General features: G+C 38.5%; 1 protein-coding gene across 7 annotated transcripts in view; it reads left to right on the top strand.

Annotated features, from left to right (window-relative positions):
* CNST (consortin, connexin sorting protein) overlaps window positions 1–25,030 on the top strand; it is a 53,179-nt gene extending 28,149 nt beyond the window's left edge. For 6 of the 7 annotated variants that reach the window (XM_037393198.1, XM_037393194.1, XM_037393199.1 and 3 more), the window contains 8 exons: window positions 1,186–1,272; window positions 1,748–1,862; window positions 4,369–4,390; window positions 4,570–4,666; window positions 8,647–8,679; window positions 10,391–11,268; window positions 18,871–19,006; window positions 20,700–25,030. In XM_037393198.1, coding sequence (XP_037249095.1) covers window positions 1,186–1,272; window positions 1,748–1,862; window positions 4,369–4,390; window positions 4,570–4,666; window positions 8,647–8,679; window positions 10,391–11,268; window positions 18,871–19,006; window positions 20,700–20,905 — 1,574 coding nt within the window. In that variant the 3' untranslated portion in view covers window positions 20,906–25,030. The remainder of the gene's footprint in view (window positions 1–1,185; window positions 1,273–1,747; window positions 1,863–4,368; window positions 4,391–4,569; window positions 4,667–8,646; window positions 8,680–10,390; window positions 11,269–18,870; window positions 19,007–20,699) is intronic. The other variant, XM_037393193.1, reaches the window with a different exon arrangement.
* Window positions 25,031–27,506: the final 2,476 nt, after the last annotated feature.

Raw genomic sequence — 27,506 nt, 5'->3', positions numbered from 1 at the left:
TAATACATATTTATGAAGGATATCTCCTCCGTCCTCACAACCATCAGTTTCCTGAGGTTAATAAAGAACTTACTTGATCGTGTTGCATGGTATTAATTATCCATGACAGACATTTTAATTCATCCAGCGTAGAACTTCATATTAACAATAATTGAGGGTTTGTTGCTGTGATCCTCTAAGGCTATCTCTGTGATCTGTAATTCTGTTTCTAATAACAGATTTCTTGAAAGCAGGGATTGTTCTTTCCATTAATATTGTTGTTCATAAGCCATGCTATGTATATGTTGCATGAAGCTAACAAGAATAACAAGTACTGGTTGTGTTTTTGTAATAATTACTCCAGTATTTTAATTAATATGAATAATGGAAAATATTTTTTCTAATATTACTAATAACCTCATTCACTGTACTTCTATCATCATTGTACTGTGGAATTAACTTTCAAATAGCTGGCAAAACATGGCTTTAAACAGAAGAACTAACAAGTTGGGCTTGATGGAATGACAGTTATCCTGATTATTACAAAATATGTAACTATCAGTATACCTTTGTGAATATATTGATAACCTAAGGGAGGGGGAAGAGTTCTTCATATGGAAGAAAAGTAAGCAGCATCTTCAGAAAGAAGACAAAAGGTGAACTCAGCTATCCGGCAGTGTTGTATTCAGTGGTTGAAAAGGGAAGGGGATTTTTGGAGTTTGAATTGGGGAAATTTTTTAAATAGTGTCTCCAGCTGGTCAGTGGAAAGGAGCCATATTTTCAGTTAGTTATGGTTATTGGCATGTAATTTGATTTCTTGAGAGATACATGCTGGTATTTGGGTAATTTATTTTGTTTTTCATTTCCCAGAGATCTCATTTTCTGGTAAGAGGTGTCAGCATAATAACATTTTGCTTGTTTCTTTTCTAGAAAAACTTCTGTTGAAGTTAAGGCATGTGGGAAGAGGTGACTGCTGAAGAGAATAGGATTTTCATTTTTGGAGCTTTCCTCAACTTATTTTACTTCTTACTTGCTGTTTTCATGTCTGCTGCTATTTTCTTCCTTGCACAGAAATCTAGATGCTAGCCATTATTCATTTGTATTCGGTTATGTCAAATTTCAGGTACATAACAAATATGGTGCCAAATACAAATAAATCATAACATGTCCAGATATGTGTGAATTTTTCTTTAACCTTCCATTCAGATGAGAAGGCAATGAAGTTCATTCAGCTTGAACGACTGTATCATGAGCAGCTGCTCGCAAATCTTTCTTCTATACAAGAACAGTGGGGTGAGTAGAGGCTAAACTGGTGTGGTAGAAGAAAGAGTTAATTTGGTTTGTATTTCTAAATAACAGAGTATACATTCTGCCAGCTTAAAATGTTATATAGCAAAAGCAGCGTTTATTTCAGAATTTCTCTGAATTTGTTACGAGAAAAGTATACCTGCTTTAGATTTCTTCTCACACATTTCATGAAAAAAGTGCAAATAGTTTGTCATTCATTATTCTAGTAATTAAGACTCTGATTGGTCCACAGTTGTTTTGAGCTTATTTTTGGTTTAGGGTTGATGAATCTGATGTGATGAAAATAAAGTGTATTGTGAAAAAATACAATGCTTTTTTACATAGCCTGAAACAAGATTGTAGAGCATACACAAAGAGTTGTTAAATATTTCTCTGTTAATTAGTTTCACATATATGTTTTATGCTAAGCAAATACTACGTCTATAATATTTTGGGTAAAAGTGATTTTGGTTCACTTTAGAAAGAAAATGGAAAACAGCAGTTCCTACTCCAGTTACAACGCTGAGGAATTCAGCTAAAGAACTGAGTGGTGAAGAGCTGGAAAAGCTTACCAGAGTTTGCTCTTCACATCCACAGTAAGTATAAGAAAATGTTACTACTTTTCCAGTACTAATATGTTAGTGCAGCTGTGTCTATTTGCCAGTATAGATGTTTTAAAATAGTCAATGTCAAAATAAAAGTTGAATCCCATTGACTTCAGTGAATTTGGTTATAAAGTAGTGGTTCTTTTTGATATGTAACTAAAATGTTTCCATTACCATCAATTTTCACTGTTTTTATATGGTTTGAGGAATGTATAGGGACTAGATCTGAACTATTTTCAGCAAATTATTAGTATGCCAGAAATGGAGGTTTGAGTTTTAGTATTTTCAGGCAATGTAAAAACTGAGCAGTGTTAATTTAGACAGAGAGAGACTGTAAAACTGATGATGGTGCTTGTGTCTAGTACCTATTATTTTAGTAATTGTTTTGAAAGGGAATTGTCCAGCACCTCAGACTCCAGTACTCCCATCTACCCTATAGGATTTTATTCCCAAATTTTCTACATTTTAGGACAAATCCCTAATGCTTCAAGTCATTCTTGTTGCCTTCTGTTGATTTCATATAGGTTGCCTAACCATTCTGAAGCAGCGATTCTGTAGTTTCCCTAGTGTGGCAGTATTCTGAAAAGTGGTGGAATCTTAGTTCCTACCTGCTTTGCTTGATGCATCTCAGCCTCCAGAATCAGCATGTCCCAGTATCACACTCGTTTGGATAGGGTGCTCCTCTGGGTAGTACACACAGGAGATTGTACCCATCAGGAAGCGGATCTGTTATTTTATGGGTGAATGTCCTACCTACTAGGCATTGAGTTTAAGGGACAGATGGAAAAGATTATGCCATCTGCCACTGAAAAATGATCAGCCAATGATGATAATAGGGAAACTAACCACGTTCAAAAGCTGTGGAAAGTCCAAGCTGTGACAGGGGAAATGCTCTCTATCGATGGGGAGAGAGAACCTTTTCAAATATATTTGCATTGGCTTAGGCAGTCTCGATGTAACAGAATGCTTCTGTTGTTCATAGAGAGTATGATTTGGCTTCCATGTGTTTTTTTTTTCTTCTGGGTGACTGTACAGAAGTTTGAAAACACCAAGGCTGACTGCCAGAACCCAGGCAGGGATTGTTTATTTGTAGTGTGAATGGTTTGGGAGGGAGCCCTTGGAAAGCCCGTGGTACCACAGGAGGAAGGGGCAGCTCTAGCACGGTAGCATCATGTTTACATGTTTACAGCAGGCTGCTACTGAGAGATGGCACTCTTGAGTACCTGCAGGGTTCCTCAGCCTGCATTTCCTTGCACACAACCTTGCAAGCCCTCTGAAGGATTAAGATTCAAGTCTATTGCTGCTCTTCAACTAGCACCACCTCCCTACTGTCACTTCAGTTGTCGCCCTGCTGAGAATAACTCTGCTTTCTCCTGCTAATACTTTGGTGCAGCCCCACTTCAAAATACAAAATTTCAGTCATGTAACATCATTCCTGGTTCTGAGAAACCCTGCAATTAAAAATTAAGGCTTCTGTTCATTGGCCATAATTAGTTGTCTGTATTTAATATCATTAATCTTCTGAACTCTAAGCAGAACTCTTATTTGCTTTTATTGTTTCATACATTTTTTTCCTAAGCTTTAATCTCAGTTTATTTTGTAATTAAAATTACACTTTATTTTTTAGTGAATAACATGCAGCTCTTTGAAAACGTGAGGATTTTGCTTTTGTAATTGAACGTAATGTAACTTCTTCTGATACTCAAGGTCTAGAGCTACATACTGGACATGGTTGTTCTTTAAAGATAGTTTTGAGTGTCTCTATTTGAAGTTTAAATGGTAAAATTTAAAAGTCTTCACAAGTTTTTTTTAGAGAGTATGAACATAAGTACTTTTCCCTCTTGTCCTTCCTACCTTTTTTTTTTTTTGGTAGCTTTAAACAAAGTGCTCAACGTTTTATCTTTATCGCTGTATGAAAGGCTGCGAGACAGATCGTGCATGATAAAACACATTGTGCATGAATCTCTACCCAGTTTGCAAAGTCCTTGCTGTGAGCAGTGCTGACTCACGTGTGAATCCCAGTGGAATCAGTGGGAGCTGCTGTATCTTAGAGTACTCAGAAAACATGTCCCAGTGTAAACAGTTTGTGGAGAAGGAAATAGATGGGTTTTTTTCCATTCCTCAATCACATTTATAGTGATCAGTATTTTTAATACTAGTAGATACTAAGTCCCTACATGATTTTTAAAGTTGGTAGAGTTCTTTCTGAGCATAAAGTGTTAGAAGATTTTAGATTGCTTGATATGTTGGAGTAAATTTTTTTTAAACTGCTTTCTCAATTAGGTGGAGCAATGTTTGGGCTCATGGGTGATGATATTCACATATGGTACAGATCTGTGCTTGGAAGTATGCTAGCATGCTGACACTGTTTCAATGTAAGAAAAGTTCTGTGCTAATATTAGAGCAGAGCAAGGGTTTATAAGATGTCGATGACATTTGTTATGAAGAATGTTGCTTCTTTTTTTTAAGTTGTTTCTTTTTTTTCTTATTGCTGCAGGCCACAGGCATCCAAAAATAAGGTAAGCAGCTGCCTAATTGAATTCTGCTTTGTCAAAGATTGCTAATGAATATATTTTTAATAATATTTGATACAGTCTTTCCAGTTTAGTATAGAAACTGTTTGAAGTTTGGATGTTTCAAAAAATCAGTGTTCCTGTTTAATTCCAAAAATTACAGGAAATACTATCATATTTTACAGCTAGTAGCTGCAGAAAATACATGGGAGAGTGGTTGTTTGCTTCAGTTAATGGAATCAAAAAAATTAAAGGAAAGAGAAGCTACTGCTTTTAAATCAGGTATGTGTGTGTTTATGTGCATGCATAAGTTTGTTTTAAATATTATACTGTAATGATATATTCCTACAAATACTATGAAACTATTTCATTTGAAGCTACAGCATTTGTTGGATTCCCACAGTTTCATCCATTTGTGCAAATTTTAATTTTTTTCCACAACTGCACAATGGATGTACTATGCCATTTTAATTAGTCATTGATATTCAGATTTGTAATTAAAGTAATTCTAGTCTCCATCAAAAAAAATCTTTTAAATGTGCATATTTTTATAGCAGCCTACATAAGCTACAAAACGTGTAAAACTAGAGATAAGATAAATAATTTCTATGTATAAAATACAAGGTAAACTATCTGATGACAAATATTCTGAGTTGTGGCAATTCAGTACCATTAACAGAATTAGTAACTATTATAAATTACATGCAATACACTGATTTTTAGACACATTTTTCTGTTACAGCAAAGAAAATTAGGAAGCTTTTGGGGGTCTTGAAGAGAAAAGCATACTTCAGTTAATTTTTTTCAATACACACTTTTGTATCAGCTTCATTATCCTCCTCCTGCCTTGGGACAGTGGCTGTTTTGTTTGACTAATTTGTTAGAATGGCTGGATTCTTACAAAACATTTTTAATTGAATGAACTGTTCAAATGGAGGCAAAGGGGGAAAGAGAATTGCTAGACTACCAGGCTGTGCTTTATGTGTCCTCTCTTTCAGCAAAATGTTTCTGGTTTTTACGATGTTCCAGTTGCCAAAGTTGACCTAAACTGTGCGCCTTTCCTTGAAAGCAGCTAGAATCTCTCACAAGATGAGGGTTGGTCTATGTGACCTCAGGAGGTCCGTTTCAAGCCAAACTATCCTACAAGTGTGTATCAGCCAGCAGTTCAGGAGAGTCAGGGGTTAATGAAGATACAGAGTCAGTTCTCTACATGTGTGGATCCTCCTCATCTTCAGCCTCTTTCACCATGACCCCTGTACTGCCTTTTCTCTGTCTTTGTTCTTGTAACCTAACTAAACACAAAACATTGAAAACACGAAAAAAATGTTGTACAGCTCAGAAGGCAGATCAAAAGAGCCCTGTGCTTTTTATTATTGGATGGTTGGAAATTCCCATGGAAAGAAATTAGACACATGTAATTTTTCCATAGTTTTTATTCCAGGTGGAAACTAAAGCTTTCTGGTTCTGAACATTCAAAACTTCTGAATTAAAGAGCATTTTGTGTCAATGTTAAAACACTGTAGTACAACATATAGACATATTAAACTTAATGTAAAGTAATTAATCATGGTTGTCATGGTTTAACCCCAGCCAGCAACTAAGTACCACACAGCCACTTGCTCACTGCCCCCCACCCCCACCCCTGGTGGGCTGGGGAAAAGAGTTGGAAAAAGGTAAAACCCATGCGCTGAGATAAGAACAATTTAATATGAAGTAAAATATAACAATAATAACAATTGTAAGGGGGGGGGGAGGGAGAGAGATGGAGGAATAAAACACAAGAGGAACAAGTGATGCACAATGCAGTTGCTCACCACCCACTGACCGATGCCCAGCCAGTCCCCCAGCAGCAATCGGTGGCTCCTGGCCAAGTGTCCCCCCCCCCCCCCCCCCCCCGTTTATATACCGAGCACGACGTTCTGTGGTATGGAACATCCCTTCGGCTAGTTGGGGTCACCCGTCCTGGCCCTGCTCCCTCCCGGCTCCTTATGCATTTCCTCACTGGTAGAACATGGGAAACTGGACAGTCCTTGACTTAGGGTAAGCACTACTAAGCAACAACTAAAATATCAGCGTGTTATTAACATTATTGTCCTACTAAATCCAAAACACAGCCCTGTACAGCCACTAGCAAGACAATTAACTGTATCCCAGCCAAAACCAGGACAATGGTGTAAATGGAATTTTCTAAATGTCATTCTCTTATTGTAACTCTTGTCAAAATGTAATCAAAATCTTTGGGTTCCTGTGAAATGATTGTGAATTAATAAATTCATGCCATCCCATAGAAGGCAGTTCTGCTGGGAATTTTCCAGCAGTGCTAAATACTTTTACAGTACAAAGATATGAATGTTTCAAGCCTAACTCAAGTTTAAATGCTTAAGATTTGCAAAAGATGGTGTTCACAAGATCAGTACGTTCTTGAGGAAGGAATGACTTCTCACCCTGACATGTCTCTTCATCTGTTAAGGTGGTGCGTGGTCAGTTAGCTGCTGCTGCCCCTCACCAAGTCAATGCATCAGCAGCATAGGGCTGAATGTTTTTCTTGCAGTTAGAAGGTTTTGGGTAGGGAAGGCATCGGTATGAACTAATAGAGAAATTGGACAGAGATGATCCAAAACTCAGAATTTGTATACACTGCTCAGTGCTGTGCGAAAAATGTTTGAGTTGTGGCTGAGTGATCCAGCTCAGGGCTAGAACCAGTATGGCCTTTTGGGGCTGGTTCTTGATTTTGCCTGACGTCCAGCAGAATCCTATATTATAGTAACCATACAGTTCCTAATACTTAAACTAACTTCTTCAGCATTAGCCTAAATGCATGGGCCTTCTCACTGAAAACTTAGAATGCTTGTCTTCTGCTTTTTGTGTGGGTTTTTTTTTTCCTCAACATCATGAAAAATGAGAAGTAAATATGTAAACTTTTTCTTCTTCTCTTAGAAATGTATCTGCCAGTCTGCAGGGAGAGCTACTTGACTCAGCTGCTGGTAGTAGAAGTCTGATTTACAGTAAGACAGGAAAATGAAAACCTTAGGTTGTTTGAAGACTGTCCTTCATATGAATTCATATGTCTAAAATAAAATTTATCTAGCAACTATCAATAAGAAGTATTAGCTGATACACAATATATATACAGATATATATACAGATATATATTATGTTGTAGAGAGTGTTGCACTGTACTATGGTAGCACTTTGAAGTAAAATCACACTTCTTTACTAATCTAAAGCAAAAATTACTCCATTGACTTATTGCAGGCATTTGGGAATATAGTTTGAGCTTTTGTAGGCAGTCAATCCTAAGAATTTGTGACTTCTGTCTCGTGGGGATACAGTGACAAAGAAGCAGCTTTATAAGAACTTGTCTAGTCAAGATTATGGGGAGGGTCACTGAATGAGTTTTCTGCCCTTCTGAGCAAGGGCTGTGAATGGTCTGTTCTGCTACATTTTCCTTTCTGGCAGATTTTCCTCTTTGAGTTACCAACAGAGGGAACCTACGTCCTTAAAGCTATGTGTGTATATTAGAAGATGAGATTTGATACATCCTGTATCCATTAATTTCTCCAGGTTTTGGCAGAAAGCCTTAATAGCTTTAGTGTTAACTAAAGATCATCAAATTCATGTGTTTCATGAAACCTTTTCTAATTAAATGGTGAATTTAGAAAAACCACTAGCATAAGTTTGCAGTGTGTACATAAAGACCTGTTTCCAAGGTGGGGAGAAACTGCTTATACCGTGTTTTCTTTTAGATCATATGGGATTTGTTTTTAAGTGGGAAGAGGGACAATAGATGGTAAAGTGTTAATTCTCCTCTGGTAGAATGCCATATGTCAGCATTATCTCTGCTGGACTGTCTTGGATTAACAGGATAAAAAGGTGGTGGCTACAGGTTTCTGTGATGAAGAAAGCAAGTGTCAATTTTAAAGTAACTGTAAAAAAAAAAAATCTTAAATTACAGTAACTGCTTTTGTTGCTAGAAGATTCTCAGTAGACACTGTTGTATTTCTGACAGGTAAAAATTGCTGCCACATTGGTGGGTATGTCTTCATTTAACTCAGTAGGAAAGAGCACCTTTTCTAATTACGTGTTCAAGTATTTGTCTTAACTTTAAGTCTGCAGTGGGTGTGGGTTGTCTAAAGCAGGTGTAAAGAAAACACTGAAAGCTGCTGAAAATTTGATGTGGAATGTAATGATGATCATTACATCTCAGTTCCTGTACATCTATAGTTAGATAACAATGCTAGGATTATTTATTACTTTTTTAGGAACAGCCCTGAGCTCAAGGGCCACCTTTCAGGGTGAGTAATTTGATTTAATTTCCGATTCCATTTAATCTTTGTTGCAGTTGGGGCTGCCAACAAAGATGTTTGTTGTAATGTGCATGTATCCACTAGGAAAAATTGACAGATGGTAACCAAATCTTGTACCAATAATCCAGGCAGTGTTTGAACTCGTGACCTATATGTGAAGGGCTCAGTATCCCGTTACAAATCCCTTGAGCTACCTCCTCATGTGTGTCTAATTTTCAAAAACTCCCTGTCTCATACGGATTTCTTCTTTCATCATTTTACAGAAGTTAGGTTTCCTATACCCTTTCTATCTGTTAGTGATGTTCTGTGGGGTTTTTTTCTGCATTTTGAAATGGTTGGATATTCTCTTTTTCAGTTTCCAAGCCTGTCTTTTCTATGCTACCTTGTACCTTCCATTTTCTTTTAAAATGGCCATCGTTTAGAATTTAGTAAAACTGTTCAATACGACAAATTAATGCAAACATTTCTTTAAAGACTGATGAATGTGACCCTGTTTCATGTAACAAGTTCAGGAAATTGCTCAGCTTTTCAGTGAGGTTTTAACAGATGAGGAAGGGTAAGATTGGCATATAGATCTTCAGTCATTCTTGTGAGAATGTATAGTTAATAAGGGCATTGTTTGATCTCTTTGTTAATCTATTCATAAGACCTTTCTGCTTTTTGCTATGACCAAAAAGTCCAAATGAGTGTTTTCTAGAGTTATTAATTTGTTGATTGAGGCTAATACTATTACTGTAATAATAGTCCTACTACAGCATAGTCTTAACTTAATTTTCATTGAAGTATGGAATAAAGGACAGTTACTGTCACAGCTGGCTTGCTTTAGTATACTAATTCTAAACACTCCCTTTCTTCATAAACCTAAAAGGGGAGATTTGGCTTTGAGCTTCTTGCAATGGCTAATGTCTAATAATTTTATTGACAACTTGCATTAGTTATCTATTCCTTCATCAGCAGATCACGCCAACAGTAAGTGAATTCACAAGCTATGTGAAGCTCCCCTTGTTTCTTTCTGAAATTTCAGATAAGAAAAATCAGTTTTCATTTGTACTGTAAATGTGAATACACAAATAAGCTGCATCCAATTGCATTTATTAATAGCTAAACTAACTTACATACACAAAAAGTAATATATTTTTATGCAGTCCATTATGTAAAATATGGTAACTGGTTGTTTAATTTAGCATTAACCAAAGGAGCTACTTTTAAAAGGATTGAATTTTAAATGTATTAAATTGGTACAATTTCAGCATCTTTAAAGGAAATGCAGGTATCTCCCTGTGTAATAGGTAACACTAGCATCAAAATACATTTTTTTGTCATTAAGTGCATTTGTCTGAACTCCAGACATCCAGAAGGTGCGCTCACATAAAATACGCTTTAGAAGAAAAGCGGCTGTCCAGAAAGACGTTTACATACTTACTGTGCTTGAAGTATGGGAGTAACTCTTTTCAGGAGGACACTACAGTATGTTCTTTGCCTGCAAGAATGTGTGCAAATACTTTGCTGAATCAAGAGTCAGCTTTTCAGACTACTAATGGAACTTTATTCTGACGGGAGCATAAATACCTGCCCTTTATGGGAGTGCATTTTAAAGCATTGGGTTACAACATTATCAAATCACAGTATACTCTTTCACCCCGGGCTGATGCTTTGAATCATTTAAAAACACTGGAACTGTTTTTCCTGTTGCACTTAGGTACTGAAACTTGTCCTGGCACTGGACCAAAGAAAGAAGATAAACAGCTGAGCACTAGTTCTCTGGGTGAAAACAAAACTGAGAGACAGATAGAGGCAGCAAGTCTTTGGGTAGCTGCAGGAAAGGACCACATGGAGGAGCAGCACTGCAGTGCTGAATCAACGTTGAAGCCACACACCCAGTCCACAGGGACAGTGGGCAGGCCTTCTTCGGGCTGTTTATCATCTGGTGATGCCGGTAAAGATAACAGTTTGCAGCTGAGAGAAAGACAGCTCTCTAAGGATGTGGAAAAAATAGAAGGCACAGCTGGTGAGCCTGGGCTGAAACTCCCTCTTGAGCCAATGGTAGATGCTTTGGGTTTAACAGATGCTGATTATATGCCTACTGATTTGGTTCCTACTGATAAAGATGTGCAAGCTGATAGAAATCTGCTCAGATCAAAACATGCTGCTGGCTCTTCAGAAATTGCTAGTGGCCAGCTTGGGAATAGTGATTTAAAGCAGCAACAGGAGCAGCCTGATGATGGTGATGAAAAGTCTTCACGGGACGGAACTGCATCAAATGTATGCTCTGGGTGTAATAAAGTGTCTGAGCAGGAGAGTACTGCCCATTCAGGAGTGTGCAAAGAAAGAGAGAGAACAGCAGGGCAGGAGGAGAAGGTAGATAATGAAGAACAAGAAGATTTATTTCTCAGATATTTAAATGGTAACATAATAGACACTGAAGAATCATTTGCAAACTTAGCGAACCAAGAGGACTTTGACACTGTTCCAGATATTTCACCTGAACGAGCATCTTACAGCTCACTGGAAGCTTTATCACTAGATGACAGCTTTTCGTCTCTTGATGAACTCGCAAGAAGGATAGAGATTGCTGAGGTAAATACTGTGAATCCTATAAAATCTTTCATGTTTATCTCAATTAAAATATTTTAGATACTTCCAACTTCAACATGTGTTAAATATTCTTTCATATATCACTTTATTTTTAATCTGAAAATAATTCTATACTTAATTGTTCTGAGTTCAGAAAAGTTTCTTTTAACCTGTTTGCTTCCTTCTTGACCAGCAGTGCTCTGTGTTTCTAAAAATCAGATTGATTTTTACATGAGTGTGAACACCTTTTTTTCATTTTAACAGAGACTGTTAGATGAGCTGACAATTCCTGCTAAATCACAGTTTCACATCAGAGATCTACATAATGTCTGTGATGTAACATGTGGTTCGTTTCTGTTCATAGAATAAAAGATGCTTTTCTGTGCCTCTTCCATATAGATTGGAACTACATATGTCATAAGCTCTGTATATGAATGTATGGGCCTCTCATTTTGCTCAGTTTAGGCAGTTTTGTTGTTCAACCAAAACTTAAGAAAGAACTTCTAAGCCTGAACCCACCTTTCTGAAGCACTGCTGATCGGCCACAACAAGAATGAGTGCTTCATAAGCTAAATTGCTTTTCTAAAAATACAGAAGATTTATTGCTTTGGGACTTTTTTGAAGACTGTATGATGAGGTCTTCGCTTTATTTGTCTTCTGGTTTTGATGCATTTGCAACCGTGGGACCTTAAAAGCTTTTTCTTTGATTGAAAAAGTGGTATTATTGTGAAATGATGTGATTCTAGATGCTGGAGGGGGAAGACTTATAAAAAGGTATCTTAGTCCATCTCTATTTTTAATGTATTGAACAATACAGCATCCCTTGGCAATAAAGTAACTACTTCTCTGTAGACCAGAAGCTAATGCACAGTGACCCAGAACCCCCACGATCACTCGGGGACAGCAGCCAAGCAGGGAACTAAACACTGGGGATCCATGCTGATGTTATTACATTTTTGGCACAGTCTCCAGAGCTGGAAACAGAGCATTTTGGTTTTTCTCACCACCTAAACATCTTATTTCCTTTCCAAGATCTTTCATCCTGACCTGTCCCTGAAACACCTTGTCTTTCTGTGGGATGTCAGGAGGCATACCACATACCAGGACTGAGGGCCTTGTGCACAAAGATGTACACAAACTCTTGACAGCATGCAGCTGTGGAAACCCACACACATGTCCATCCATGTAATCAGACTTTTGCACTAAATCCGTTGGCTTGTGTTTGCTTAGAGGATGGCTTTGAAAAAGAGCGTTTTGTTGACAGCCTGTGCTACACCCATATATGTGTATAACAGAAGAGTAATTTAAGTATTGTCCCTCAAGATTAGATTTGTGTTGAGCCCACTGAAAGTTCAGCATTTTAACAGGAGAGAACTGTTCTGTTTCATGTAGAAAAATCCTAAATTAATCCCATAGAAACTATTTCTCAATTGCTGTGTTTGGCCATTTGCATTTCAGAGGATGGGATAGGAAACAACATACTGATACTGTTAGAAAAATTATGCTTGAATTGATTGGCCCAGTGACCGATGATGATGCTTTACAGGGAATCTAGTTTCATTTCTAGTTTGCTATCCTGATGCTAGGACTGCCAGTACTCAGATGGCAGAGTTAACTCTCTGGGGAGTGAAAAGTACCTTGAGTCTTTCCATAGTACTTTTTCTGGCCATATAAGGCATCGTGTTGGCTAGCACTGGTAGGATTCTTTTTGAATCGTCCTTAGCAAGAGGCCTGAATTGTGTGAGCAGAAGGTTTAAATAGGGGAGAAGAGAAGGATTAATCTCAATACCGATTAAGTTTTCTAATGTGCAGCATCTGGGGGTGTTTTGCAATACCTGAAATTTCTGGGTGTAGCGGGGTGAGTTAAGGACAGCACAGAAGCTTGTATTGTTTCATTATAGAATTATATTTTGTTTTTCCAGTTAATCTTACAACCTGTCATTACCCTAGGGGTTGCTTTTGGGAAGTGCTGAGCACCTACAGCTTTCCTGGAAGATGCCAGGAACTGAGAGAGTTTGGCACCTCTCAGAAAGCGGCACTGTTAACTTGCTCTTGCTGGTTTTGTTTCAGTGCTAGAATAGTATTTCACCACCGTTTTGACAAGCAGGCTTATCTTTGCACCCAGCATAAAGTTTTTACCTCTCTTGTCCTCCTGAGGCTGTGTTCAGGCTGTGGCCATCTAATAAGATGACAGTGTTTTCACACAGTACTTGTGAAAGAAATACCTAGAAAATGCGTTGGTAGCCACATGAATGAAATGAAAATAATTACATTAAATGTACCAATGTGACGGTAAAAAAAAATATCAATTTGTGGTAAAACTTGTCATGGGGCGAGTATTTACAAAATTGCCACAAATAAGTTAGAATGGAAGGTGGATGTAAAGATTGTCTTGAAATAACTTAGGTATAAAAATAGTACGGTAGGACAAAATCTCAATATTCTTCAGTGGAGATGTAATATTAATTCATTGAAAATGGGGAAGGGTAAGTACTTCTGTATGTATTTAGTTAGGAAGTTTTGTTTGACCCCATACTGAGGTCAAACAGTCATCTCATGTAGTTCTCTAATTTAGATCCTTTATGTCACGTACTTTTAGCCTACCATTTACAGTAACTAGTTACAAGACTGAAAATCTACTAAATTCTAACTCTGGCTTTAAATAATTGCAAAACTAAAATAGTACTTTACATATTGTACAGTCCCTTATACTCGGTATTTCTTCACTAGTACAAACGGTGCATGACAACATGCAAATGATGGAAAATCACTGTCATTTTATAGAAACAAGATTCATCCAGCTAACAAAGAGCTTTGAAGCACAGTCGGCAGGTGGGAGCAACAGTTACCAGAAGTGTATAACCGCTTCTTAGATATCATTGCTGTCATTTCTGTGAGAATGCGACGACACACCAGCAGTCAAACAAATTTTAACCTCAGTAATGTAAGTTGCATTGGCCACATGAAATAAAAAATTATTACATAAGCTTTTTATCTGAGTGGTGATTAGGGAAAGAAGTAAGGTCTTAAAATCGAAAATTATAATGTGAAATTTCTTTCAGAAAGCAGATAGTGAGACTCTCTACCACACCACAAGGTAGTAGCTTTTGGTTGGCACTGTCTGTGCAGCAAGACTTCTAAAAAGTACCGAGTATGTACTGACTAGCAACTGATTTGATTGCAGAAATGAAGTCTCCACCTATCTGTACTAGGGCTGGAGACAATGCCTTTTTGAGATCCCCTCTTCTCTTGTATGGCTTGGGTCCTGTAAGCCTGAGTTTGCAAGAATTATGTTTCCGTATGAAATGCTTACACAGTATCCGAGCTATTTATTGCTGTGTAAAGGAGCCCTGGTACTTGTATGGCAAGCGTATCCACAGAAGAATGGTTAGTATCTTACACTGGGCTATGAATACTGAATCTGTAAGTTAGCTCTTTTTCAAAGTGTAGCTAATGTATTTTATTAGTGAAGGGGTTTGTCTGATGCTTATAGCTTAAGGCAGGACAGTCTTTCTTTTTCTCAGTTTGTCGTATAGTTATGCACTACCGCTTTAAAAACATCTGGTATTGCTAGAAATAAAACTATAGGCATTTGCCAAATAATTGAATAAGGAATACAGCCCACAGCAGTATAAACAAACAAAACTCCTCCTTGAGTAGTTCTCTGCATTCAGACCAAAATACTTCATACAATTAACTTTTCTTTCTAGAACTCAGTTTGCAGTGCCTCCAGTTTTGGGGGGTTTAGTTACTTCTGTATGCTACAAGTTATTCCAACAGTCGAGTTCAATGTGTTTTCTCCAAAGTCTTTAAGTACAGGACCTTATTTTCATTAGTTTTGTCCAATATATTTATAAATATATATACACACACATCATATTTGGCAAAATATGCATAATGTGAGAAGGTTTTTTAATATTTTACTGGAAAACGCTGTTTAAAACAGAGGCGGAACGGGTAGTTTAATTAGAGCTTATTGCTTTCTTATTTTGCAGCCAGGATATTAAACTTTATCCAAAAAACTTTAAAACTTTTCTGTGAAGCAGCATCACTTTGATTTAATAGCGGTAAAAAGAGAAAAGCTAAAATATTTAACAGTGTCAATTAACCAACAGTCATTGCTGCTTTCCTTTTTGACTGTTGGTCAAAATGCCACCACATACCTGTATGCCATTTTCAGTTCCTGTACAATAATTATAAAAGCACCAATGAAAAGATTTTGTGAAGGCCAGCAGAGCTGAGTGAGTTCAGTTACACAGACGCTCCAAGAACATCTTTTGTTAATTATTTAATTCAGAATTAAGAAAATGTTTGATGCTTCAATAGGATCCTTTATGCAGCTCTTTTATGTAACGCAGAGCTGTTTGTAGTGCAGCCTGATGCAAGCCTATGTTTTTCCTCCTGTGGTCCAAGTCGAGCAGAAGCTTGACTTGTGGTCAACTGCATTAACCGCAGTTCCCTCATCAACTTCCAATTTAAATAATGTAGTCTGCCTTTTTAAATTCCTTCTGCCTCCTAAAGACTGGGATGGAAAACTTCAAGTCTTACATGGCAGCTAAGTCCCTCTCCTTTGATATTTAATTAATGGGAGATGGATCTAATACAATCAGTTTGTATACTGCTTTGAAATCTTTCTAAATGAAAGTATGGTAGACAAATACATTTACAGTTGTTTTAATTGAATGAGATTGTATTTGTAGTAAGATAGACCCTATTCTTACATGACAATCTTACAGTAATGATGTTTTTATGACTGAAAATTAGAAAAATGAAATGTGATGTTTGTACTGAATATTTTTGAGCTGCAGTTGGGAATGCGATAGATGAGATGGTGTAAAATCGCTTTATGCAGAATTCCATATGTTTGTATTTTATCAATAAACTGTACCCTGATTAGGTGGCATAGCTTTGTAGGTCCTTTGCAGAACAAACCAAAAACCTTAATTACATGATTCATGAAATTCAGAGGAATGTGAAATACTCTAGGTATGAATTACACATCATGTAAAGGGGACTTGTGAAAATATGTTATGGCTTTTGTTGAGACAGGGGAGTAACACAAGCCACACAGATTTTATTGCAAAATCAAAAGCCCTTGCTCCCCCTTTTAAAGCAAAAGACGTTCGGAATAGAGAAACCTGTCCTGTGTCAATTAGTTCTTCATACATTTAGAAGTAAATGCTGAAACATAGCCAAGCAGGCTGACAGGGAAAGTAAGTAAACTTTATTGTAGCAAGACTTTCATTTGCAAGCCTTTTATGTAACTGTAATCATTGAAACACACATTTCCGTATAATCCTGTAAAAGATAGCCCTCTGGTTTTAAGCTTGGAGAAGACAGTGCTTGTGCCACAGTCATTCAAAGACTACCAAAAGCCAACGGGCAAAATGAAGTGTCTCAGTCTGAAATTACTGCTTGCAGCGCGGACCATCACGTACTGCTCTTAGAGCAGACTGGGACAAACACCCTGCTGTGTCACCCAGGGTGACATTCCAGCCAAGTGCAGCCTGAGCCGCTTGCGAACATGCGTGGCAGGCGACAGCTAGCCTGCTGCGTGGGTGCTGTGGGACAAGCCATTGATCCTCTTTATGAAAGCAATGCCATACACAGAGGCTTAAAATAATCTACTTTTTTAAAGGACGTAATTTCATCTCTCCCCTCCCAAATAAATAAGTCAAATTGATGCAGTCCTGCATGAGCCCCTTTCCTTGTCACAACAAGGAAGCGTAAGTGTTGATTTTCTGGCTGGCCTGATGAATTTTGATGGCTGTTCTGCAAGGCTAGTGTAATGTTACCAGTCGAAGCTTCACCCTAGTGCACTTGTCTGTTGTGATGACACACTTGTGGGCTATTATTTCTGCTTCATTTGTGTCAAATAGTGGTCTTCCATATGTTGACTTAATTTGTTTCCACCACCTCCCCACTTTCACTGCTTTGTAGTACTTAATTGCCTTGTTTCATTAAATAATCCATTAAGCTTTTGAGCAGATAATCAAAAGGGAAAGTGAGTTTCAAAAGAGGAAGTGTGGCAGAGATCAATTTTATTCTTTCAGTTGTGATTTTGGGAAAAATTGTTAGACGTAGGCATATACCCGTAGTGGCCAACTGTGTGAGTTGTTCAGAGCGCCATTATTTGTCCAGTTGAGCGCTATAAAATACTGCCAGACTGGAGACCTGCAAATGTAATTGCCACATTTCCCAGTTAAAATGTTGCAAACACCAAATGCCGTGCTTGTGCGGTGCCTATTGGATTGTGCTCTGGGTTTTGCTGTGTTCGGTGCACTGGCGCTCCAATTACAGCATGCATCAATGCGCTCAATAAGCTTGTAGCATGAAGCCGGTTTAGGAGCATAAGTTATGAAGTCACTTGTTTTCTGTTTTTCTACAGCTCTTACAATTGCTATGCAAATGAGTTTTCATGCATGGTCTTCTAACTTGATTAGATTGTGGGCAGAGTTAAGCAGTCAGTTGCCTGCAACTACATGTTTCCTAAAGTTGCTTTTTTCCGCTTTGAATTTTTGTTAAAATTATAGGCATTTTGGGTCATCTCCTACATAGATGAGTTGCAAATTTGAAGCGTTTTCTTATCAGTGGCACAAATGTATACAAATTTTCAATTTAATAAATGTTATTGCCATTCCACAGAATAAGTGTTAAAAAGCGCTACTCAGATTTCTGAAGAGATGACTAAGAATCTTCTTCTGGTAGAGACGATCTCAAGATCAAAAAGGGCATGTCTAAATATGCTTCCTATTTTCATTTCTGTTTATTTCTAGCACACCGGGAACTGCTTGCTCAGGAAGGCATCTTTCTCCTGGTATTTCCCCTACTTTCATTTCTCTAGTAACTAGGAAATTACAGACTGCTCAGGCTGGTGTAACATCCTAGTATGGCTTACTCTTGCAGCTAAGTCAAACGCTGTAGCAATGGAAAGAGAAGTTATGGTCTATTGACTTGTTGATGGTATCGCTATTTGGGTGACCAGCCTGTAGGGAAGGACTTTTGAACTGGCGCTGTATGTGGGGAGCTTATTACAATGTGGAGCTGGAATCTATCCAGAGCATTGAAGCTTTCTTTTTCTCTGTTGTTACCTCTTTTTCATTTTGTGGCCCCACTGTAGCTTGTTTCCACCCTGGGGAACCAATTGCAGTGCTGGAAAATTAATCTCACAGTAAGGATTTGGTTGTCTCTGCAGGTTTGTATCTTGGATAGTCAGTGTGTCATTGACTTCTCATTGCCCTCTGATGATGGTGGTTTTGACACGAACCCTCCTCACCACTGCCCCAACCCATGTGATTTAATGACGTGAACTTACAAAGGAGCTGTTACAGTGACTACAGTGCATGATCCAAACAGTAAATGTATGTGTATTTAACTTTGATAGCTGTTAAGGGCAAGTAGCAGAATGATACTGCAGCTGTCCTGCAATGTTAAGGAATTGATGTATTCCAGAAGGAGGCTTCACAGGTGCTGCAGTGTTTAAAAAAGTAGAGTGGAAACCATTATTCAACTGTTTAGCTCATTTCTTCCTTAAAGTCACTGTCAAATAGATCCTATGCTTGCATGCCTTGCATCATTTGTGCCACTCACTGTATTTCCTGATAGATTGCCCCAGCGGAAGGATTAGTGTCTATACTAAAGAAGAGAGATGATAGGGAAGGAAAAACAATTGCGCAAGTCCAGCAAAGGCAAACAAAGAGAAGAGTGCGATTCCAAGAAATGGAAGACACATTGGATCAAGGTAATTTAAAGCTGTTAATTCATGGGTTGCGTTCTTGCGGTGCAAATGATGTTGATCTTTTTGTTCACAAGACCAACGTGGGCATTCATTTTATGTACTGCCTTGTTTCTTTAAAACTTAAGTAATAAATGAAGGTGATGCATCAAAGATTATTCTATACCAGGTTTGGGTTACAAGACTACAGAAAGATACAGTAAGTACATTTCTGTTTTAAAGCTTGGTTGAGACTGAAGTCAGGTTTTTTCCTCTGGCTGAATAATTTGCAAGTGACATGTAATGGACATCCCCTCATTAATGTTTAGGGCTTAGGGGTGGGAGGTGTAGGTTTCTCCCTAAATGTAATCCATGTAGGTAAAGAGGGATGCGAAAGAAACAAGTCTGTTGTGCTTTGTCCACAGGTAGCTTTCCAGCCCTTCCTAGTAGACCACAGGATTGGAGGGTGTCAGATTTTTGATGGTGCTTTACAATTAAACATCCATATATATTTGCTTATTGTCATTACATTTGGCTAAACACCTTACTGCCTTTTTGATGTGCTAAATTGTCTCATAAGAAATACCATATATATTTTTTTTGTTATGCATTTTTTGGAGTTGAAGATCTCTGTCATTCCAACTCAAGAGATTAGTAACTTTTGGTTACTAATGATAGTACTTCCTGTACCTACTGTGTGTGTCAGCCACTAAATGGTATTAATGGAGGTCTTTTGTACTAAAGTGTATTAACTGTGTCTCATACACTGAAAGGAAAATCCATTCACTACCCGAAAGGGAACTTGTCCCATCTTTCATTAAAAAAAAAATTATTTTAAAACAATTTATGTTTTAAATAAAATTTAATTAAAATTTATTCTGTGATGTTCTTTTCCCCGGGGATTTAGTGATTCAAAAGGGAAGATTTATTATTATTGTTATCATCATTGTTGGTTTTGTTATTGTTATTTCAAACACAGAAAAAAGTGCTTGAATTTTTCTTCTTTTTTTCTTCTTTTCTCCTGTTTCTTATCCCAGATGTAGAGTGAAGGGAGTTCAGAAATTTTCTTAGAGCTTCTTCAGTCTGACAGAAGACGCAGATGTTGTTCATCCATACAAGTTATCAAGGACAAGTGAGGTTGTGGGGATGTAGCAGCACCTCTGCAACCTCTTTGTTGCTCTTACTCTAGAATAAACAGTCATGCAAAGAGTTACACAGAATAACTGAGATGTAAAATAACCCTGCACATTAGCCTACCCTGACTGCTTTGTCTATCCTTGCAGTCAAAATAGGAGAATAAACACCAACAGTTCATGGTAGTGGAGTCAGTGTCAGTACAAGAAGCAAGAATGTTCCCATTTATTGTAGTTTCAAAGATTTCATTTCATTTCTGCTATTTCCATGAAGGAAGCTTTGGCTGTGCAACGTTCTTATAGTTAAGTGTATTTTGCTTCAGTGTGGAATGACTCTGCAAGTGGTATCAGCAAGGACAAGTAAGCAGGTTGCAGAAATTAAGCTATTTAATTATTTAGGTTTCTGGAAAGACAGGGTAGAGAAACATACAGTTCCTGGTATGTTTTATGGTCCCTTTACACGGTGAGCATTAGGTATGTTCACCTCCTGACCCATTCATGGAAAAACCTAGCTCAAGTTTTCTTAGACACATTTGCATTTATTTTTATATCATCCTTTTCCACCTTTTGTGCTCTTATATTTACAGATGAAGTAGCTGGTGGTTCCTGTATTTTGCTGATCCTGCTGTGCATCGCGACTGTTTTCCTTAGCATTGGAGGAACTGCACTGTACTGCACCTTCGGTGACATGGAATCCCCTGTGTGTACTGATTTTGCAGCCAACATGGATTTCTATTATACCCAGATATTGCAGCGTATAGAAGAACTTAAACACTGGATAGCCTTCTCATAGCTGAAGTGAGCGGAGACAGCACACTGGAGCTCACCAACGGTTACTGGAGAGGGTAGAAAAAAAGTAGTGATTTCAAGTTCTCTAACACTTGCCACATGCAGGTGATGTGTATTTGATGATGTACTTACACTTTTACTTAGAAATCCAGAAAATTCTAGTTTAGCAATCAGGTGGCAAAATGTTCACATTTTAAACTGTAGCACTGTGGTATGGGAGAATTAAAACATATTCTCTTCACCCTTGTGAGAGTAGGCAAGTAGCTTTTCGACAACTTGGGCAAGGCAAGAAGGAAGAAGAAAATTGACTGTCTTCTATATGCTCTCCCATTGCCACATAATGTGTAAGCAATCTCTGGAAGCTTAGTAAAAGGACAGCTTTAATTTACAGCTGTTTGTGCAAAGGTGTTGCCTCCAGCTATCATGCAATAAGTCTGTGTTTCATGGAAACATTATTTTTCTTCTAAGTCTTACTATTTTTCTCCATTTTAATTCTCCTGGTGAGCCATGTAATTATTTGGGTGGAGTGAGAAGAGCGCAGCGGCATTCACGGAGCCCTCATTTGGTGTTTAACAGGCTGACCCTGTATCTTCTAGCTTACGGTGAATATCATGAGTGGGATAAATCTGCTGGCAGATTTCACTAAATTTCCTGGAACTTTACTCACAGTATTGTGTGGGCTGTTGTAGAAATGGAAGGTTAAAAAGGAAATCATGGGTCTCACTAAACACAGAAACAAAAGTAAGATGTTTAGTAAATTATTCATGTTAAATATTAAAGTGACTTTGGCCAATTTTAAAGCACCTGGTAGCAGGTGTGGAGCTAGCTGGGTTTTCTGTCCAGCTATGTCACTGACTTGCAGTAATCACTTTGTGCCTCAGTTTCTCCTCCATAAATGGGGAATAATGATCCTTGCCTTTATCTATGAATCTTCATTGCAATTAGGGCTCATGTCTGATTCATCCCAGATGAGTGCACAGGATCACTGCACTGTGCTGCAGCCTCTCTCCATGAGTGAGTGCTTGTGTAAAGCGGGACTGGTCCAGCAGAAGAGATTCAGAGGCTCACTGCAGATCCGCGGCATGTTGGTAGTCCAGGGCACTCGTTCTAGCAGATAAAGCACATTTGCATCTGTTTGCCCTGCAGTTCTGAGACCTTTATTGTGTAATCTGTTCTTTTTCTATCAGCCATACAAACCAATTTCAATCAGTACAAAGAGTGATTTTAAGTGGGTATTTCTGTCACTTGGTGCTCAGCCCTCCCCGTGGTATGTGACAGGAACACTGACGTGACTGTGAAGGTGAGAAGTCGATAGACAGGCCTTTGGCCCACACTCTGGTCAAAATGTGGCAACGGTTCTTGCACAGAGTCTGATGGCCTGGCCCTGCTGAAGGTGTTAGTGTGAAATGATTCCTTTTCACCTCAGGAAACAGCGTTGTTGAGGGGTCCACTTCACTCCGTGATTTCCTGCTTACTAACGTTGTATGATGCAGTGTGTTCAGGTTTAGAATATTATTTTGTAAAATACTATGAAGTAAAATCTTCAAGATATTGCTCAGAATTTTAACATTAAATGATCATGCTTTCTGGCATTTGCAAGCAATTTGTCCCTCTAGTGAGCTTGATTGTTCCTAACGCACTGTTATACTTCACGGGTTTTTAAAGTGAAAGTTAAAATCACTTTTTTTTTTCCTAGAATAAATTGCATGTATGATTTCTCTTTTTTTCCACTGTGGAGGCTTAGTTTATTTATACCTTAGGGAGCCTCATGTGCAGCTTTATATTAAACTAGCAAATTTAGAATGCCCAAATTAATGAAAACTTTTGCTTTCAGAATGAAACTTGAGAACAGTAGATTGGTATATTTTTTGGTTGTTGTCCTCAGAGTATTATAATGCTGGGCTAATCTAAAGGAGAAAGGGAGAGACACTTTTGTATTTTAAAGTGTTACTGGCTGGTTCAGTTTATTATTTGAAGTCTGGGTTTGTTTATTTATTTAGTTTTTTCTTTTAAAGATAATCTTAATTTTCTTTTTTGGTAATTTACTCACAGAGTAAGTAAAAAGCATGCGTTCAGTTAAAATATGTATTTATAGTGACTATGTAGTTAGACTGTATTTTGGGTTTCTGTAGCTTTGCATTGTGTGTTTCAGGATATTAAGTTTATTACTTAAGAGACAACTGTTGTTTTCAGCTTAAAAAAATTGTTTATAAGTTTTTGTGCACTTCATCACCAAAAAGATCAAGAGGTATATATAGAACTATTTATTCAAAAGTATATCAGATATGGAGATCAAAGAGCCTCTACTTCTAGGTTCATTTAATTAAAACTATTTTAAAAAAATTATTTTATTTAACTGTAAAGCTATTTAAAGTTAAAGCAATTTTTAATAAGCAGTTCGGTTTAAAATCGTACCAGATCCTGGTATGTCCACTTTGTGCAATATTCCCAGTGCAAAGACTCGCTAGTAGCAGCAAAACTGCCTACAAGAAGATCGTGGAGAGGCTGGGCACCACTTCACCGCCATGTACGCAACGAAAAATGAGCGGCCAGGCGTTCTGTGTAACTCCACCACCTTACACTTGTGTGGTAATGTGGAGCATCTCTCCAGCCTTCCCAGCCTATGCCAAGGTACCACCCCTGCAAAGTCCCTCAGGATTTGAGGGAGGGGAAGGGGCACATCCACACAGCTGCCCGGTTCCTGATAGGAGCTGCTCACTTCTCATTTGCAATCAAGTGGTTGAATCTGGATCTAATTTCTGTTGGCATTCCTTTATAAAAAGCTGATGGTAGCAATTCTTGTTCCGTGTGACAATTCGGTTAGTGCCAATAGTTTGCATGGTCTGTAGGACATTATCAAACTTGCAGCTGCTGACCTAACAACATTTGCTTTGCGTTGAGCTCCAAGGAGTGTGTGGGCAGTCCTGGTGCTGCCTTCCCGTCTGCTCTGTTCTCTTCAGGTTGCTGGTGATGTTGCTTCCTCCTGGGTGACCTGAGGGGTTAGAATCTTAATAGGTAAATCCAAGCTAAAAGAAATAGTTTATTTGAACAGTTATTTCCCTTGTCTGAGTGTTTTGAGGTAAAATAATGCTGAGCAACAGCTAAGATTGTTATAAGGAGGAAGAAAAGAGAAGGAAAAGGCTTCCCACGCACATACTTTGTGCATTTTAAAGCTCTTGGTATGTAAGTTTTTATTTATTCTGTTTCCTTCCCTGCCACTGTCTTTATGACTGTTCTCCTTGGCAGTAGGGGAAACATACTAAGCTCGTATAAAAACATTTGTAGTTGGTAGGAAGATGCAGGGAATGGTTCAGTACCTGACAGTAGTTAAAAGTAATTTCTTAAAATATGACTGGATTTCAGGCTGATGGTGTACCTTCAAAGAAGTTGTGGCCACTTAATCACCTGCAGTGCTCTGCTAGAAACCCCCACCTTCTGGTTTATTCTTTGAGCGTAATTCCTTTAAAGAGATTCTTATGATAGAGCAAAACCAACAAGACTTTTGATGTAGATTCAGCATATGCTGCCAAAAAGGGCTTTCTGATGATGTAATTAATACCCTAACCCCTAATAGCCTGGAAAGGCACTGTGCTACAGTGGAGCCCCCCTATACTACAGGCTTGTTTTCAAAACAGTGTCAGTAAGGAAGCAGATATTTCACGGCCCAGATATGCCAGCAGAAGTTTGTAATCTAGACACAGCCCATGCTTTACGATTTTTCAAATGTCTTTGCTTTCATACTTGGAAAATGGATAGCCCTGGTAACAGGCAGTAGAAAGTAGCCTAACGAAAAGGGAAACTCTTGTTTAGGGTTTTGGGTAGTAAAGGACAAGCTTGAACTATCAAGCAGAGTAGATTGCAAGTCCAGATTCTGGTGTGGCTAGGTATTATTCCACTCAGTAGCCTCAAGGGACGTTACCCTCCTAAGAAAACATGTTTGCCTACTTTGTACTGTAATGTAAAACCAAGACCATCTGAAAGGACTAATAACTATTTGTAACAAATTTAACTTAAGCTTCCTTTAGCAAAAGGAGTAAATAATTGTGTTTGAAACCGGCACCCAAGCTTGTAATTTAAATACTGTAGCAAAAAAAAAAAAAAAAAAATAAAAACTGTCCCAAAGAAAATACATGAAGCTTTTTGGGTACTGTGATTTCTAAATGCGTAAAAATACTGAAAAGATTTTCTGTGAAATTCAACTAAATCAGCAGTACCTCCAATAAGAATTTCATGGTCAAACCCAAACTAGAATGGAAAATGAGGATAAACGTTTTGTTTGGGTTTTGGTGTAATGTAGTTTTCCTGGGTGGATTGGTTTGGTTTAATAGTCAAATGAAACCCCAGCTTCCTCACAGAGCTTGGTTCCTCTAGACAGGTGAGTTTAAAGCACTAAAATGTTGCCTTACTGCATCGTTCTGAAAATAAATTGACAGGTGGTACGTTTCAGAATTCCTAGGAACTGGGTGGGTGACCTGGATAGTGGTCACACGCCAGTCTGCTCTTTGAGTTTAATTAAATACATAATAAAAAAACCAAACAATTCCAACTCAACCCAACCCATCAGCCTCTGATTTGAACAGGAACATGCCAACACATTTTGGAGCACCCCTCTACTCTTGACTCTTCCCCCAAAAGCCATGGAATGAGGCCATCCAGAATTTTAAACTGCTGAAGAAGCAGCAAAATCCAAAGAGAAAATGAGGCGGTTTCATACATTTTGTTCTGGTTTTGTCAACTTTGTGTCGTTTTCAAGTTGGTTTTCACAGTCAAAAAAATTAAGAACTACAGTGAAAAAGTAGAAAAAATTGAGAATTTCATAGAATTTCATTGAAACCTGTGAGATAACATCTCACAGCACCAAACTATATTGTATGTGTCTGGGAGCCTGGAAGTGCGGCCAGGTTATGTGTAGTAGTAAATTGCTGTTGTAAACTGGTCTTCTGTAAAGACAGGTACCTGGTTTCAGGAAGACAAGCAGCTGATCTTCTGCTTCTGAGTCTTAATCTGACCCCTGACCAGAAGCACTGGCAATCTTGAGGAACCTGGATGGGCTTCCAGAACCAGTCAGTAAACTCTTGCCCAGAAGCCAGGCTTTGGCTTCGTAGACACAGCTGTGCTGGTTCCGTACTGCTGCAGACCGAGGTCACTGAATCTGTCAGTCACCATTTTCATCCCTTGGTTCTCCTCAACAACCTTCTCATGAACAGCCTTCTACCCCTGCCCTCTCTATCCTTGCCTGCGTCCCAATTAGTCCCCTTTTATTCCCTCTGTCTCCCTCCCCCTTTACCATTTCTTTGTATGAAATAGCATGTGATTTATCATTCATAGGATCGTAAGTTAATTGAGTTAGGAAGGGACCTCAGAAAGCCTCTAGTCCAACCTTCTGCTCAAGGGAGGGTCAGCTGAGATCCGACCCAATTGCTCAGGGCTTTACCCAGTCGGGTCTTGAAACCCTCTGAGGATGGAGACTGCACAACCTCAAACTTACACTGATTCTTGTATTACTCATAAACAGCTGGTGTTTGAAGGATCAGATGCTGCCTTCCAGGTGCCTTAATGAAACAATCTAAATATTTTTCTGTAAGATAGCTACCCAAGGAATCCTGAAGTCTTTAACTATAAAGTCCTTTTTTTTTAAATGAAATTTTTAGATGTTGGTTCTTTGAGGCTCCCTGATAGCATTTGAGGATTGTATTACTTTGAATTAAATATCATGGTAATTCTTTGGTGTAACATGAGCCTAGGATTTACTGCATTCAGTAGTGTCCAGAGATGGTGGTCATCTCTTGAAGAAGATGGTGGTGGGGAGTAGATGCGTGCTGTTCTGCAGAGTTGCTCTGTGACAGCTACGATGTTACAGAATTGATATCAGTGAATTTCATTCAAGGGTCTGATTCTGCACTTGGGTTCATCCTGAGCTTGTTTTTAATGGCCAACAAGCTAAAACAAAAAATGTAGAGACTGCACTGAAGCACACCCAAATTTCAAAGGCATGTCTAATACCAGACCAAAGTTCTCCGTGAATCTAAAATTGTTGAGCTGCACTTTCTTGAAAACAAGTTTGAATCCAGCTTCGCATGGCAGTAGATCAGTTGGCTCTCTCCTTTTGCTTCTTGCCAAGAAACTGTCTGGCAAAGTGTCATCTTTTAGCCAAAACGGGCCCCTGATATTGGACTCATTTGTAGGCTGTTGGGGAAATTTCCAGTAACACTTCTGTCACATGACAGTCAATGATTGTGTCCCATTGCATTGCCTGGCCCTGAAAATGAGTTGAAGTCCCACAATCGTGCTTTCATAGACCGATCGATGTTAAAGCTGTTACCAAAACCAACTTCCAGAGTGAGAGTTACAGGGTGTGTGGGTTTTTGTTTTCCAGAAGGTGCCACGTGCCTAGTACTGCAGTGGGAAAACTTTACTGGTTTTCAGAGTTTTGGGGGAACACGACCAGATTCCACAACTGCTCTTTGCAATGCACGGAGGCAGTGCCAGCGCGGTGCACCCTTTCTGCTGGCCGGTGTTCGTTCTGCTCTCGCCAGCCGGCAGCCCTGCACACGGAGGGAATGGTTTTGTCAGAAGTGGCAGTGAAACCATATATGCACTGGAAG

The sequence above is a fragment of the Falco rusticolus genome, chromosome 6 (assembly GCF_015220075.1).
Source record: "Falco rusticolus isolate bFalRus1 chromosome 6, bFalRus1.pri, whole genome shotgun sequence".
NCBI lineage: Eukaryota > Metazoa > Chordata > Aves > Falconiformes > Falconidae > Falco > Falco rusticolus.
Note: the sequence above shows the minus strand (reverse complement) of the source record. Positions and strands in the feature narration are given on the sequence as shown.